This window comes from Rutilus rutilus, assembly GCF_951802725.1.
Source record: "Rutilus rutilus genome assembly, chromosome: 7".
NCBI classification, from domain to species: domain Eukaryota; kingdom Metazoa; phylum Chordata; class Actinopteri; order Cypriniformes; family Leuciscidae; genus Rutilus; species Rutilus rutilus.
This window is the reverse complement of record NC_140221.1, coordinates 34,093,693-34,108,487: the sequence shown is the minus strand read 5'-3', so window position 1 is coordinate 34,108,487 and position 14,795 is coordinate 34,093,693. Positions and strand designations below refer to the sequence as shown.

General features: G+C 39.1%; 2 protein-coding genes across 2 annotated transcripts; both read left to right on the top strand.

Annotated features, from left to right (window-relative positions):
- Positions 1 to 3,311: 3,311 nt before the first annotated feature.
- carnmt1 (carnosine N-methyltransferase 1) lies at positions 3,312 to 7,660 on the top strand. The gene is made up of 8 exons (XM_084413403.1): positions 3,312 to 3,510; positions 4,658 to 4,853; positions 4,991 to 5,157; positions 5,681 to 5,821; positions 6,130 to 6,308; positions 6,418 to 6,531; positions 6,641 to 6,744; positions 6,825 to 7,660. Exons 1-8 carry the CDS (start codon positions 3,320 to 3,322, stop codon positions 6,999 to 7,001), a joined length of 1,269 nt encoding a protein of 422 aa, XP_084269529.1. The 5' UTR covers positions 3,312 to 3,319; the 3' UTR covers positions 7,002 to 7,660.
- Positions 7,661 to 7,725: 65 nt separating this feature from the next.
- On the top strand, positions 7,726 to 13,319 carry LOC311293272 (uncharacterized protein). Its single transcript, XM_084413404.1, has 2 exons — positions 7,726 to 8,250; positions 12,565 to 13,319. Exons 1-2 carry the CDS (start codon positions 7,864 to 7,866, stop codon positions 12,718 to 12,720), a joined length of 543 nt encoding a protein of 180 aa, XP_084269530.1. The 5' UTR covers positions 7,726 to 7,863; the 3' UTR covers positions 12,721 to 13,319.
- Positions 13,320 to 14,795: the final 1,476 nt, after the last annotated feature.

Genomic DNA, 14,795 nt, shown 5'->3' with positions numbered 1-14,795 from the left:
GGAAGTGAAACAATATTACATTACTTATTGCATTAGTTATCAAAAGGAGATCACACAGAATAGCCTACATGTGTGAGAGTTCAGAGATACAGTAGTTTTTGGGAACTGTTTTACCCCCATCAGTCAGAAACTAATAAATGCCTTAGGACAGACCTTTGTTTATAACTATATGGTGTAGTAAGAAGTTTCAGTGATATTAGGCTATTTTGGCTAAAATGGTTAGTGTCTATGGGATCAAAAAATATAATTATGATCCCATAGGCATCCAGGAATTGAGCGAAATTTACCAAATAAAATAAAGATGTGGTGGTGGGGGGCTTTGGTTGAAGGCACGCAGTCTCAGACTTTGAAAACCCCTGATCTAACGTTTGCCTTACTGTAACGTTAGCCAACTATACAAAACAAATCCCACCTGGACGTTGCCTCATGGAGATACCGTTAATACGTTGCCTACTTCACCCAAGTGAGGTGTTCCAAGAGCGTCTGCCTTCTGCCCTCCAGATGTAGGCTCCACTCCATAGACTGTATATAAAAAGCTCCACTCTAAGGTCGGCTCCACCGTCAGGAGAGGAAACGCATGCAAAATATACATAATACAATGTGCGATTAGACAGGAAACAGGAGATAACGTAAGCTAACTATATGACTGTGTGTGTTTTAGATCTCTCCCTGCCCCAACATAGCTGATTCAAACTGTCAACTCATTATGAACTCCGGAAGCTGTTTAAATCATCTGTGTTGGAGCAGGGAGATGTCTAAAACAGGCATGACAACGTGTAACTTACTCCTGGAGAAGTTTGGGAAACACTGTCGCAGTACATAAGCTTTACTTCAAATAAGATTAATTCATTCAGCTAGTCTAACGTTACACGGAAGGGGCTGAACGATGGAAAAAACTTTAAATCTTAACTTTATCAGTTACCTACCGTTTCCACGATGTGTGGTGCAGCCATACGCTGTAGCCAAAAATTATGTCCAACGGAGAACTCGCCACTGACCGGCCGCCGCGCCCGCGACTTCAGGTCACATCCGGGTCTTCGGGCACCGCCGCACCGGTTCAAATAATGACGTGATTGGCCAACTCAAGTTGACAAGGTAACAACACGAGCTTTGATTGGTTCTTACTCCGGCTAACATTTTGTGGTTAGCTAGCGAGATTATATCTACATTATATTTCTAATGTGCAACAATTGACGTTGGAAACAAGCAGTAATGTGCTCAACAACAATTTCTATAGCCAGTTATAAAAAATTAACCAGTTCCCTGGAGGAGATCTATCAAATCGAAAACTAAAGGAGAAAAACCAAGCATGCCGCACAAGCCCTGAAAAGGGAAGCCAAAACGTCTCGATCGCCCCCCGGTGACTGGTCCTAGTATAGGTCATAAGCCCCGCCTCCCCATGTTATTCAACGGGACGTGAGACCAACTAAACAATTAAATTACACTTCAAATATCTTTTTTCCAAAGGTGGTTTCTTTCATTTGCTGTCGTTTTTATCACGCTGATGTAAGTTCAAGTGTCTGTTTCAAAAATAAGTTGGTTTTTAGTTAGTTACGTGATGCGGTGGTGTAACGTCATGATTGACAGCTGTGATTGACAGGTTCTCGAGCGAAGTAGTCACTGAAGCACCAACGGACATTTTTTTTCGGGATCTTCGGAGGACTGAGGAGATTGTATTTACTTTATTCTAACAAGCCTCTTGTCGTACTGCAATCAATTTTTTAAAAAGTGTGCAGAATCCACTCTCCCTGAGTGCATTCTGCGAGAGTGAGGGCGGAGCGTTGATTTCGCGGCTTTACTTCCTGCTCACTACTGCGCAGGTCTGGTCCCGAGATCGCTACTGCGCAGACTCAAGTTCCAATATGTCAGCGCCATATCGGGACTCTGGCGGCTTCAGTTCTCATCAATGGAAGAGAGCGAAGGGGCGTCGTCCATCTTTTTTTACAGTCTATGAGAAAAACAGACTTGGCCCACGGCCTATAAGTATAAACGGGTATTCTTATCTCTCCCCCAGAGTGTGGAAGAACAGCAGGAGGACGGTCCATCAACTTCTGTTGCACAGATGAACACAGTTCAGTGATTTTCAGTAAATGCCACAGTTTAATTCTGTAGAATTTGTTTAGAACTACATTATGTAACTCTAATCTACGACTGTATTTTCAGTTGCCAGTTAAAGAGTTATATAGACTTCATCTTATTAAAAAAATAGAAAAAAACAACAGTAAAAATAGCAATATTTTATTTATTAATAAAAGATTAATTTTATTAATAAAAATGTACTGAAAGAATGAATGAGGTGTTTAAACACTACTTCCTCTTTAAAAAAAGGGGAGGAGACCGAAAGAAACTCTGGGTTTACCGAAGAAACCCTGCTCCCGACCAGGTTAGGTTCACAGAGTAAGTTACCATGGTAACTGACTCTGAGTATAAGTTACCTCTCTTTCAGAAACGGGCTTCACTTACTCTGCTTTCTCGGGTTTAACATACCTCCAATTCTGAAACAGAAAAGCCAGAGTTTCCCTCATTTCAGGGTTAACATAGCCTACTCAGAGTTTTCACTTAACCTCTTTTCTGAAACAGGCCCCAGATGTGCTCCTACAGCAGTCACTTTCAAATCCAGACTCAAAACACTTGTTTAGCTGTGCATTTAATGAATGAGCACTGTGCCACTGTTCGTCCGACTGTTTGTACTGTAGGCTACTGTATTTTATTTTATTTTTCTAAACTGTTTTAATTATTCTTATTTCTTTTTATTATTTTAATTTATTCTATGTAAAGCACTTTGAATTGCCATTGTGTATGAAATGTGCTATATAAATAAACTTGCCTTGCCTACACTGGACCAGCGCGGTTTGGAAAATGGATGGATGGATGGATGGATGGATGATTGATTCAGCTGTGGCGCCATCTCCTGACAAGACGCTGGAATTCATTCAGCGCGCGACTCTCACAGTGCATTATGGGTATTCTCTAGCCGTTGAGCGCATAGACATGATTAAAAACTAAAATAGAGAAAAGGTGCTTCTAGCAACTAAGTCTACAGTTTTGGTATTGACAGAATGTCTGCTTAAATATTACAAAGACAAATTTCCTTAGACTATTCTACTATTCTAAGGATTTTTTTTTTTAAGACTTGTGTTGTATGGCATCCTTAATACAGAGCTGTTTTTGTTTAGTATGCCTTTACATAAAAACAGATAATTTATAAACAAAGTTGATACATTGTAGTTGACATAACACAACAAACTAGCGAATCGATCACGATCAACGAACCCACAAATCGACTTTGCGGGTTCCATTATCTTCCCTGTATTCAGTTATGTTGCCGATTGTCGATTACTTACGCCTACAGGGAACGGCAATGGCTGACGGCAAGGATGAAACAGTGGCAGCTTCCAAACCAGAGGTATTTTACAACTATCGGGAGAGGATTACATGTTCACCCGAGGAAGAGGCGCAATTAGAGAGACAGCATTTCTGGAATGTCATGAACGCGTTTAAATACTACAGGTAAACATTGCTGGAGCATCAAAGTGAAAGTCCCATCTGCTCAACACCAACACAAGATGAGCCACTGATATTTGAGCTTTAATGTTGAACATGCGAGAGCATTAAAATATCCGTATTGATTTATATATATATAAATCTCCACTGCTTATAAAATTTGGATTTGAATGGTAAAATAACGCCTGTGGTGCCATCAATTAAAGTCCAGATTTAATAAATACAATTATCTATCTCTCTCTCTCTCTCTCTCTCTCTCTCTCTCTCTCTCTCTCTCTCTCTCTCTCTCTCTCTCCCTCCCCCTCTCTCAGATTCAAATAGCTTCATTGGAATGTTGAAAGAAATCTTTACATTGCATTAATAACACGATACAAAAATAAAATAAAAATAAAGAATAATAATAAAAACAATTTACATTAAAAAAACCAGCAATACTTTTTTTTTAAAATCTTCTAATATTTATAACAGTGTCTCTAGGCATATAGTGAGTGTTGGTAGCTCTGTCCCGCTGGAGGCTCTTTTTGTCGTGTCAAGACCTTGCAGGTTTCCGCTTGCTGGGCTTTCTCCTAGCAGGTACAGTAGTTTGTCCCTAATGTTTGTATAAGAAGGGCAGGATGTCAGGAAGTGCAGCTCTGTTTCCACTTGATTTTCTTTGCAGTGAGGGCACAGCCGCTCTTCCTTTGGCAGCCAGGTCTGTCTGTGTCTTCCTGTCTCTATGGTGAGACTGTGTTCACTGAGTCTGTACATGCTCAGGACTTTTCTCAGTTTAGGGTCGCTCACTGTGCTCAGGTATCCTGCTAATTCATATTTTCTGTTTAGGGCCAAATAGCAATCCAATTTACTTTGTTGGGCTGTTGCGTCTGTCCAATGTTGTAGATATTTTTCTTTTTGGTTTGGTCTGGCTATGTTTTTATTGTCAGTTTGTGACATCAGCTCTAAGACCAAGTCTTAGACAGATAGTCTAAGATTAAGACTTAGACCAGTCTTGCCCAGATCAAGTCTCTCTCTCTCTCTCTCTCTATAGATCTGGTCTTGATCTGGTCTAAGACTAAAAAAAGTGTCCCAATCAACCTAAATTAAATTCCATATATATATATATATATTCCCTTTAATTTACTTTGTCCATATATATTGTGTCTCCCACTGTGTTCAGAATTCACGTTCACGAACGAGTGAATCGAGCCGAGCGGCAGTTCCGATGCCTTCCAGATCACCACCAGCAACTTTTGACAAAGTTCCTGCCCAATCTGAGCAAGATCCGCTACTGTGTTGACCGAAACCAGGAGGTGATGCAGGCCATAGTGAACAACTGCCTAGATATGTTTGAGAACATGGAATATGGACAGGATGTAGGTGGCAATCAGTAGGTCTTACAATTAATAATGTTGTATTTTTTCATTTGGTTGTTGTGATGACAGAAGTGTGGCTTTTATTATCCTGTTTAGTAGTAAGTCAATTCATCTAATAGTTTTCCTGCTTTTCAAAGGGTGACCCAAGGAAAGTACGGCCTTCTTCAACTTTTGACATGGACAAGCTAAAGTCAACCATAAAGCAGTTTGTCCGTGACTGGAGTGCAGCAGGAAAGGCTGAAAGGGACAGCTGCTACAAACCTATTATAGAGGAGATCCAGAGACTATTTCCTCCAGACCAGTGGTAAATATACTTTGATGACATTCTGTGGTTAAGTATACGGTCTTCTGTCTAAGTATAAGGTGCATGCAGTATCTATGTACACTACCTAAATAGTTTGGGGTAATGTTTATTCTCTTATGAATTCTCTTATGCTCACCAATACTTTATTTGATCAAAAATACAGTAAAACAGTAATATTGTGTTACAATACTATTACAATTTAAAATGTCATTTATTTCCAGTGAATTTTCAGCATCATTCCTCCAGTCTTCAGTGTCACATGATCCTTAAGAAATCATTCTAATATGCTAATTTGGTGCTCGATAGATATTTCTTATTATCAAGCTTTTACTTGATATAGAAATCTTTTGTACTTTTGATCAGTTACCCTTGCTGAATAAAAATGTACCCAAACTCTTGGAAAAATTTATTCTTTTTGGAAAAATGTCTGCTGATTAAATTAATTTAGTGTTCTTATATTTTGTGTCAAATGGGCTCATCTTATAATTTGGAAAAATGTTTTGAGTTATATTTCTCTCTACAGTGATGTGTCCCAGGTAAGAGTGTTAGTGCCCGGGTCCGGTCTAGGTCGACTTGCATGGGAAATCGCTCATCTGGGCTATTCGTGCCAAGGCAACGAGTGGAGTTTCTTCATGCTCTTCTCCTCTAATTTTGTTCTGAATAGGTACAACACATTAAAATCTTCACAATTTAAGTAGTACCATTCACATAAATATAGCTTATTATATATGTTACATTTATTATATTTCTCTTTTGGTCTTAACAACATGTTGTAATAATATCCTGTTGGGGTACGCCCTCTATTTATTATTAGTGACATGTTGTGTAATTTAGAGGCATAAGGTAAAGTATAGTAGAACTTGTATCCCTGGTTGAACTTCTTTGAGTTCTAGGACAGCAAATTTGAATCGAGCAATCAGAATGGTATATAACATCTGTAGTGAGGAAACTAACTGATATTTTGTCTCTCAGGTGTGATGAGGAGAATGCTTTTACCCTGTATCCCTGGATTCACCAGTTCAGTAATAATAAAATGTCCTCAGACCAAACAAGGCCTGTTTCCTTTCCTGATGTAAATCCACAGAGTCTTCCAGCAGACTCTGACTTCTCTATGGTCGCTGGAGACTTCCAGGAAGTATACAGTGACCCTGGTGAGTTTTTAATTTTTTTTATAAACATCAACGTAATTGTAAATGGCACTTAAATGGAGACAGGGAAAGATCTGAAACTTGAACATTTTAAGTTGTATCTCCCATACAGAAATGTGGGATTGTGTTGCTACTTGCTTCTTCATTGACACTGCCCACAATGTTCTCGATTACATTGAAACCATCTGGAATATTCTAAAACCTGGTGGTGTCTGGATAAATTTGGGTAAGTCATATTCTGTATAATCTTAATCATTCACAGTCAAACGTTATCTACATATGAAATGCTGAAAACAGGTGTGGTTGAAAGATATTTTTTGTATTTGTTCTCAAAGGTCCACTACTTTACCACTATGAGAATATGGCTAATGAATTGTCCATTGAGCTGAGCTATGAGGACATAAAGGATGTCCTTTTAAAATATGGATTTGTCCTAGAGGTAAACAGTTAATTATCAACTGTTTAAATTATTATTAACAGTAATACTGTTATAAACTGTTACTGTATTTCTTTCCACAGTTGGAGAGAGAGTCTGTGGCCAGCACATATACGGAGAACGATCGCTCCATGCTCAAATACCTTTACGACTGTGTCTTTTTTATCGTACGGAAACCTGCAGAACAGTTGATGAATGGAGATCTGACACCTAAAGATGGCCAGATTGGGGATTCTTTACAGATAAGAAACTCAACATGATGTTTAGAAGGCTGAACTTAGGGCTGAATTCACAGACAAATGGCCCAAATAATAAACTGAGGATTTTAATCATGAATGTCAGCATTATATTCCTGGTAATACAATAAGACTGGAGCTTTATTATGGACTGAATTATTTCAGACATTTACCAAAAATATGTCATGTTTTGGTGCATTGCTTTGCAGTCATATTCCTCAGGTTTCAGGTGCTGCTTCACATCTTACTAATGCCGCTTGTCACTCCACACATACATTTCAGTGTTTTTCTTGCAGTTGTTTACACTACCACAGTTTTCATGTCCAAAATCGTATTCACAGAGCCTACTCTGGATCTTGACTTGCGCAGTTACTCCAGCCCCTCTGAGGAAACTTGCTGGCCATTAAAATTGTATTAGTTGGTAGCACTGAAATAAAGTTGTTTTAAACTTAACAGATTTTCATGATCTTGTACATACTGTAATAAAACTGTTTTACAATTAAGAAAATGCGGAATGTTGTTGACTGTATGAAAGCGTTTTAAGACTGTTTATTGTTCACCACACAAATTTCACATTAGTTGTTAGGAAGTTAGTTCATGTGTTCTAACATTTACTTTTATAGTTGATATAGATATTCACAACCGTTTTGCTTTTTACTATAAAATAAAACATAAACGATGTTATTGTTGTTCGACCTCTCTGGCCACAGAGGGCGCTGTATTCAAACATGCGGTTTAACTTCAGTTACGACACAACTGTCGTAAATGGCTAACGTTACTAGAATATTGAATGCCCATCTGCGTACTAAAAAAAAAAGTCTTACCGCTCTTTTGTTTTATGCTAAGTTTGAACTTTTCTGAATAACTTAGGTCGTACGTCGCACAGATGACCAAGCGGAGAGCAGAGAACATTTTGCCTCACGAAATCCCCAGTAAAAGAAGTTTTCGTTCTCTCTTCAACATCGACAAACCTGTCGCAGGTGTGAATGTGATCCAAAACGCCAATCCATCCTCGTTGTTGTCATTCTCTGGACAACGCTGCAGGAAAAGACCAAAGTTTCTCGATGACCCGCTGGATACCATTAACCGACCGAGAAAAGTGTCTGCAAACAGGGTTGATTCAGTGCTGGCAGATAAGAACACATGCAAGCCTAGAACATTCGAGGATGCTGGTAACGTTAGATCTGCTGTCACGTGGCGGTCATCTTGCGCGCTTCAAACTGAGTCAAATAAACAGCCTGAAGAAGAAAATAACCTTACTACAGGAGACAAGGTAAAGTTTCACACATACTAGTGCAAAGTCACACAATGATGGCAGATGAAGATATGGTGGCGGTAACTTACATGATCACTAAGTTATCTCTCTCTCTCTCTCTCTCTCTCTCTCTCTCTCTCTCTCTCTCTCTATATATATATATATAAGGTCTGGTTTCACAGACAGGGCTTAGATTAAGCCAGGATTAGACCATAGTTCAATTAGGACATTTAAGTAGCTTTTATAAATGTGCCTTAGAAAAAAGACATCACTGGTGTGCATCTTGAAACAAAACAATGGCACTAACATATTTTTAAGGGGTCCTATATGCTTTTCCACTTTAGTTAGTGTGTCATGTAGCTGTTTGAGCATAAAAAAAAGATCTGCAAGGTTAAAGCTCAAGTCCACTCCAAAGGTATATTATTATTTAAAGGTGATCTAAGCGATGTCACGCATTTTTTAGGCCCAATTATTTTTGTCACATACAGCAAACATCTCCTCACCATCCGCTAGCTGCCTGTCCCCTGAACACACTGTAAAAAAAACGCGGTCTCTAGACACCCCAGGCTCCACAGACCACAAATGGCAAGAAAAACAAACTGGGCTAACCCCCACCACGAAACATAACAAACTGGTCCAGCCAATAACCGACAAGAAGGATTTGGGGTGGGGTTAGTGCGCGGATGAGGATGAGGTGGAGGGAGGGTCTAGCTAGCCTCTGTTTTGTTTGACAATACTTTAAACGTCAACAAGAAGTGACGTCACCCAACATCACTTAGAGCACCTTTAACAGAATCTCTGTTCAAGAACTACAACAAACGGCTCGTTTGGACTAAAACGCACCTTTTCCGGATCTTATGAAGTCATAATGTTCCTCCTAATAATCCCCGCCCACAGAATATGCAAAAAAATGAAGGGTCTGTCTGCGTCCCGGAGTACCACAAACCATGCCTGCAAAGCGTGGATGTCATTGACTAAACAATCTTTTGAAGAAAATGATTTAATGTTTTATGAATTAAATGTTTGTAAGGCTAACCTATTTTGCTTTCTTATTAAGTATGAAATAACAGCTATTAGTAAAACATAAAATACATTATATATAATCAGATTAATACACTCATGGTAATTATAGCTAAAAACCTACCCTTCCATTAAGTTTTAATTTACTTTAGAGTTTCATACTTAAAATACCTTATCACTAGGTGGCGATAGTGCAGTTTAAAAGTGAGGAAAGTGAAGCAGAAGAAGAGCAGTACTAGTGATGCAATCAGCGAATCCAGAGGGAGGGGCTCTGATGACATTGCAAGGGGACATTTCATTATAGGGGTGTAACTTGAGGTAGGGGGTGTAATTTGAAGGGGCGTGGTTTGTAGTATTGTGGGACGCAGTTGGACACACTTGAAAAATTTGGCTAGGCCTGGTTGAGCTGCGCTAGATAAGAGGAAGATTGTTGCCGGGTTTTTTTTTTTTTCTCTCCGGAAAAAGTTTATCCTAAGGCTGACAAACTTAGACTGGTTAATTTATTTTTAACACTGTTCCTGAACATTATAAAATCAACGTTTGTCTGTGTGCTGCACATTTTACGGAGAACAGCTTCTAGAAGAGAGTACAATGCAGGTTATACGCACAAAAGCTTTTGTCGGGACAATCTGTTGTTTATGGTATTATTTTTGTTTTTTTATTAAAGGGTTAGTTCACCCAAAAATGAAAATTCTGTCTGTAATTACTCACATCTGCCGGCCCAGAAAAGTTTGTAAAAACATTGTTAAAATAGTCCAAGCGACTACAGTGGCTCAACCTTAAGTTTATCAAGCGACAAGAATACTTTTTGTGCACAAAAATAATGACTTTATTCAACTATTAATTTTCCTCCGTGTGGACCTCTGACGTGAGTTCACGAGAGCACCACGATGCATGCGTGAGAACTGAGAAGATGACGCAGAGGGGTCTCGATGTATTGTTTAAAGTCGGCATGAAATCAAAATGGACCCTATTTACTTTGTTAGCGCATATTACTAGTCTTGTGGTGAACAATTAATCCGTGAAAGTTAAAACAGAAATTTTTTTTTGGGCTTCGTAATCTTTAATCAAAATCTGAAAATGCCCCTCCCCTCTGCCTTGGAGGACCTTCTCTGATGACGTAGGTTTGACGGCTTGGTTTGGGAAACGCTTAACCACTCCCCTCAAATCGTTAGTCTGTAATGAGCGAGAGATGGAGAGGAGGAGCGCTAGAGTAAAACCCTGCCCTCTGTTCAATATTCCTTTTCACTGGGAAATACGTCACAGCACTGGAGAAAAGTCGTTTGCAACTTCCGGTTCACGCGGACTTTAAAATGGTTCTAAAGTGTGCATTTCCTGGATGTCCGAATCGTGAGAAACCAACGAGAAAACGTAAAAGTGCATTACCAATGCCGCAAAATGAATGGCTTACCTTTCACACTTTCCCATCAAATGATCGTGAGCGTCATCTTCTCAGTTCTCACGCATCGTTTATTCGTGGTTTCAGGTACCACAGCGTCGTTGCGCTCTCGTGAACTCACTCAGAGGCCCACGTGGAAGAAAATGAATAGTTGAATAAAGTTGTTATTTTTGTTTAGCCTGGTTAAAACCAGACCATTCTCAGTAGTAACTGAGTTATGGTCTGGCAAAGCTTCATTAATAACTCATTTCCAAAGGGGCGTCACCAACGGACGTCGCTCAAATGCCTCTGGGCGCAATTGGAGAGACCTAAAACCAATCAGAGCGATCGTCATCGTGTAAAGCCATATGCTGCGTCCCAATTCGCCTAAGTTACACTACGCCATAAAAGTATGTACTCTTTTTGTGAAGAAAAGGTATTTACTTTTGAATGTGTAGCAAAAAAGTAGGCAAGCTTTGGGACATACTACTTCGTCATCTTTATCGGACGGATCTGTCGCGTGCATCCTGTCACGTAAACTGCCCTGTCAATCATCTTGTCACAGTTAAAATCCTCTATTAAATCTAATTTAATTTCCTACCGTTTCGGAGAGAAATGTAGTAGCACGTTCATCTGCCAGTGGGTCTTTCATGGAGACTGTCCTTCTGTGTTTGCAATTTGAATGATGCATTTAAAAGTTGGTGCGCTTCACCAACGGACGTCGCTCAAATGCCTCTGGGCGCAATTGGATAGACCTAAAACCAATCAGAGTGATCGTCATCGTGTAAAGCCCGCCCCAACGTTTCTGATTGGTGCCGCGATTTCGACGGATTAGAAATGGGCTTGAATGAGCTCTTTGCCAGACTACTTGTCTGGGTTTTCCCAGGCTCATTTTTGTTTGTTTTATGCGCACAAAAGGTATTCTCGTCGCTTGATAAACTTAAGGTTGAGCCACTGTAGTCACTTGGACTATTTTAACAATGTTTTTACAAACTTTTCTGGGCCGGCAGATGCAGTTACCAAGCGGCCTATGAAGGAGTGAACCAGCTCTCAGATTTCATCAAAAATATCTAAATTTGTGTTCCAAAGATGAACGAAAGTCTTACGGAGTTGGACCAACATGAGGATGAGTAATTACTGACAGATTTTTGGGTGAACTAACCCTTTAACAGTTGTAATTATACGTTTTATGTAGCTGCTATGATAGCTATGTTGTAAACGAATGGCAAAGCTTTGCCTCCGCTAGCCTGCTAACTAAAATGACAGTATTGATATAGTGTTTACTGTAGCTTTTGTAAGCTCTCGCTTTTGTAAGACTGTTCATCGTCCCTTAGGAAAAGTATCCATGATTTTGTGATCGGTTACTGTTTGCATTACCATAGTTTTCCGACAAATATGATTAAATGGTGGATAACATCATATCTATAAGAAAAATACAAAAAAACATACCACTTGCAAAGTCTGTGCTTGAAATGGTCAGAGTCTGAATCAGACTCGAAGTGGTTTGAAATTGACGCCATTGTTAATATTAGTAGAGGTCACGGTTATGGTAAGGTGCGGGACATTTTCCGAACATACGCTAAGCAGTGCGAATCACAACACACTGGGCCAGCTAACCAATCAAAGCACATTTCATGTTTTGGAAGGAGGGACTTCCAACGAAGGAAAACGACACATTCAACTAGACTGGGGAGAGAGGAGCTGCAATAATGTAAAATATGTGTTTTTTAATGGGCCTAATATGACCCCTTTAAGATCAGTGCTCAAACATGCATTTTAGTCTGGGACTTGGCTTAATCCTTGTCTGTGAAACCGAGGGCAAAACTATTAAACTTTCAGGTACTTTTAGCATAATATTAAACTTCACTCTTGTTGGTGCATGTGTTTGCTGTAGTGAATTCTTTGGATATTCACCTCTGCTTGTATCCCACTAGGCGATGCACACAGATGAGGACCTCTCTCCATTCAATTCCTTCCAGTTCTGGCAGGTTCCACTGCCTGAGTTGGATCTCTCTCTCTTGGAGACTGAACCCTCAGCTGGGTCCTGCATAGCCTCTTCCACCAAAGACTTAGAGGCGATGGAAACCTGAGGAGATCGCCAATGCACAGTGACAGGTTCATTCTTGTTTAGATGTTGTATAGGTGTTGCCAAATTACACGACTGGACATGAGATGATTCTCCCTGATCTGCACTAGATGAATGTATGAACAAAGCCTTGTGCTTTGTATAGTTTGTAAGCCTCCAGCACAAGCATTCGTTCTGATGGGAACGCATCTTGGTCATGTGACCTCAGTCCTCTCCTATATGGCTCATGCGCTTAGAAGTGTGAAAGCATAATGCTGTATTGAACTGTAAAAGTTAAAACTTTTGAAGGTGACACAAAGCCTTTCTTTTGCTTGAACTGAGCCAGATTTTTTAGCACTGTTTATGTTACTTAAAGGTATTAGTCACTTTTATTCTTTAGTTAATGTTTTTTTTTTTTTTTTTTTATAAAATTTGGGGCCGTGTTCATTTCCTCTGACCAACAACATTATCTTTTTGACAACAGTATTTGGTGCTTCTGAACTTAGTAGATGGAGCAAGAGCTTTGTATGTTCCATTGGCCTGTAACTGCAGTGTTTTTGAAATTGCCCAACAGCAATAAAAGTTCTTTTTTTAAATGCATGATATTGGCTTGCATTATATTGTCTTTGGTGCCTGTCTGATTTCATGATTCTTCTTTTCGACATTGTAAAGTACATTACAGTGAACCGTTACAGTTGGACTACGGTCCGTTGAGTAGTGTGATCTCTTTCCTCATTCCTCATCCAGAGGAAGTGAAACATACCTGTCTCCACCCTGTTGTGTCAGGTGCTCATGACCTTTGGTCTAGGAGGGAATAAGTGCAGTGAGCATGCCAGCTTTATCAGGAGATTGCATCGCAAGTGATCAGCATGCAGATAGTCATGCTCATCTGCTAAGCTAAAATGAATAAAAGCATGCAAGTAAAATAATACAATGGTAAGCCAAGTTTTGATACTTTGTCCCATTTAGGTGGTCTTCTGGGAATACATGGAAATATCTGTAAATGGGATGTGCATGAAAGATGAAAACAATGTGCGGTCTTGTTAGGATTTAAGCTAATGAAACAGCTCAGTACTTCAGAGACATGCTTTAACCTCAAGGACAACAAAGAAGACAATTACCATAAACCTAATATTGAGCTCACTGTTGAGGTCGTTTTCCTTATTCCAATCATTTAGTATACTAGACAAATTTGTTTTAGACTTAACTGGCACATGGCATTAGTTCTTGTCAGGGCAAGTTTTGGGTGGCACAATTCGTAAGATTGTTTGATCATTTGTCAGAAGGGTTTTTTTTGTTTTGTTTTTTGAACTAGAAATAAAATCAGAAATGAAAGCATGTGAGAATCAAGCTCCACACCTCTGATCACAGGTTAGAGTTTTTATTTATTTATTATTATTTAAATGAATACTTATTTTACATGATGTAGCCTGCATGTGCCATTATAAAATGTTACTGCTATGGAAAGTGGAAAAAAATATGAAAGATATTTTTAAGGTGACAGCATATTTAAAAAAAACATATGGCTTTCATCACCCAATCCGATTTCATAAGATGCTAGAAAAGATTAACAACAGCAAATTTTCAGTAAACTTGGTGGGCTAATCAAGGGTCAGAAGCATGCAAAGTTTCATCCGGTTTGGACAGAAGAGGGCGCTATAACAGTGGGAAACAATTTACATACCAGTTATAAATCTAAATGGCACGGATTTGGTGTTAAAACTGTATTATTATAGCTATTAATAATTTAATTATAAATATGAATAATGTGTAATGACTCCCAATGACTGCTCCTTGCAACAATATTTGCTACTTATTATGCAGAAATTAATATTTTCATAACTAAATATGGTTTGTTTGTAAAGATGCCACCTCGTGACCTCGTGTCTTTCCATTATTTGCGTTCCTCCTTAACTACCTTTAACAGCCTGCGCGCATTTAGTTAGTCATCCACGAACACATTTTCCCTTTTCGCTCCAATGCTCTTGGAACCAGTGCGAAATCATGACAGTAAAATAAAAAAAACAAAATAATCATAATAATAAGCATCTGAAAAACATTTCGAAACTGTTACTGGAAGATAGTCAAGAATGTTACATT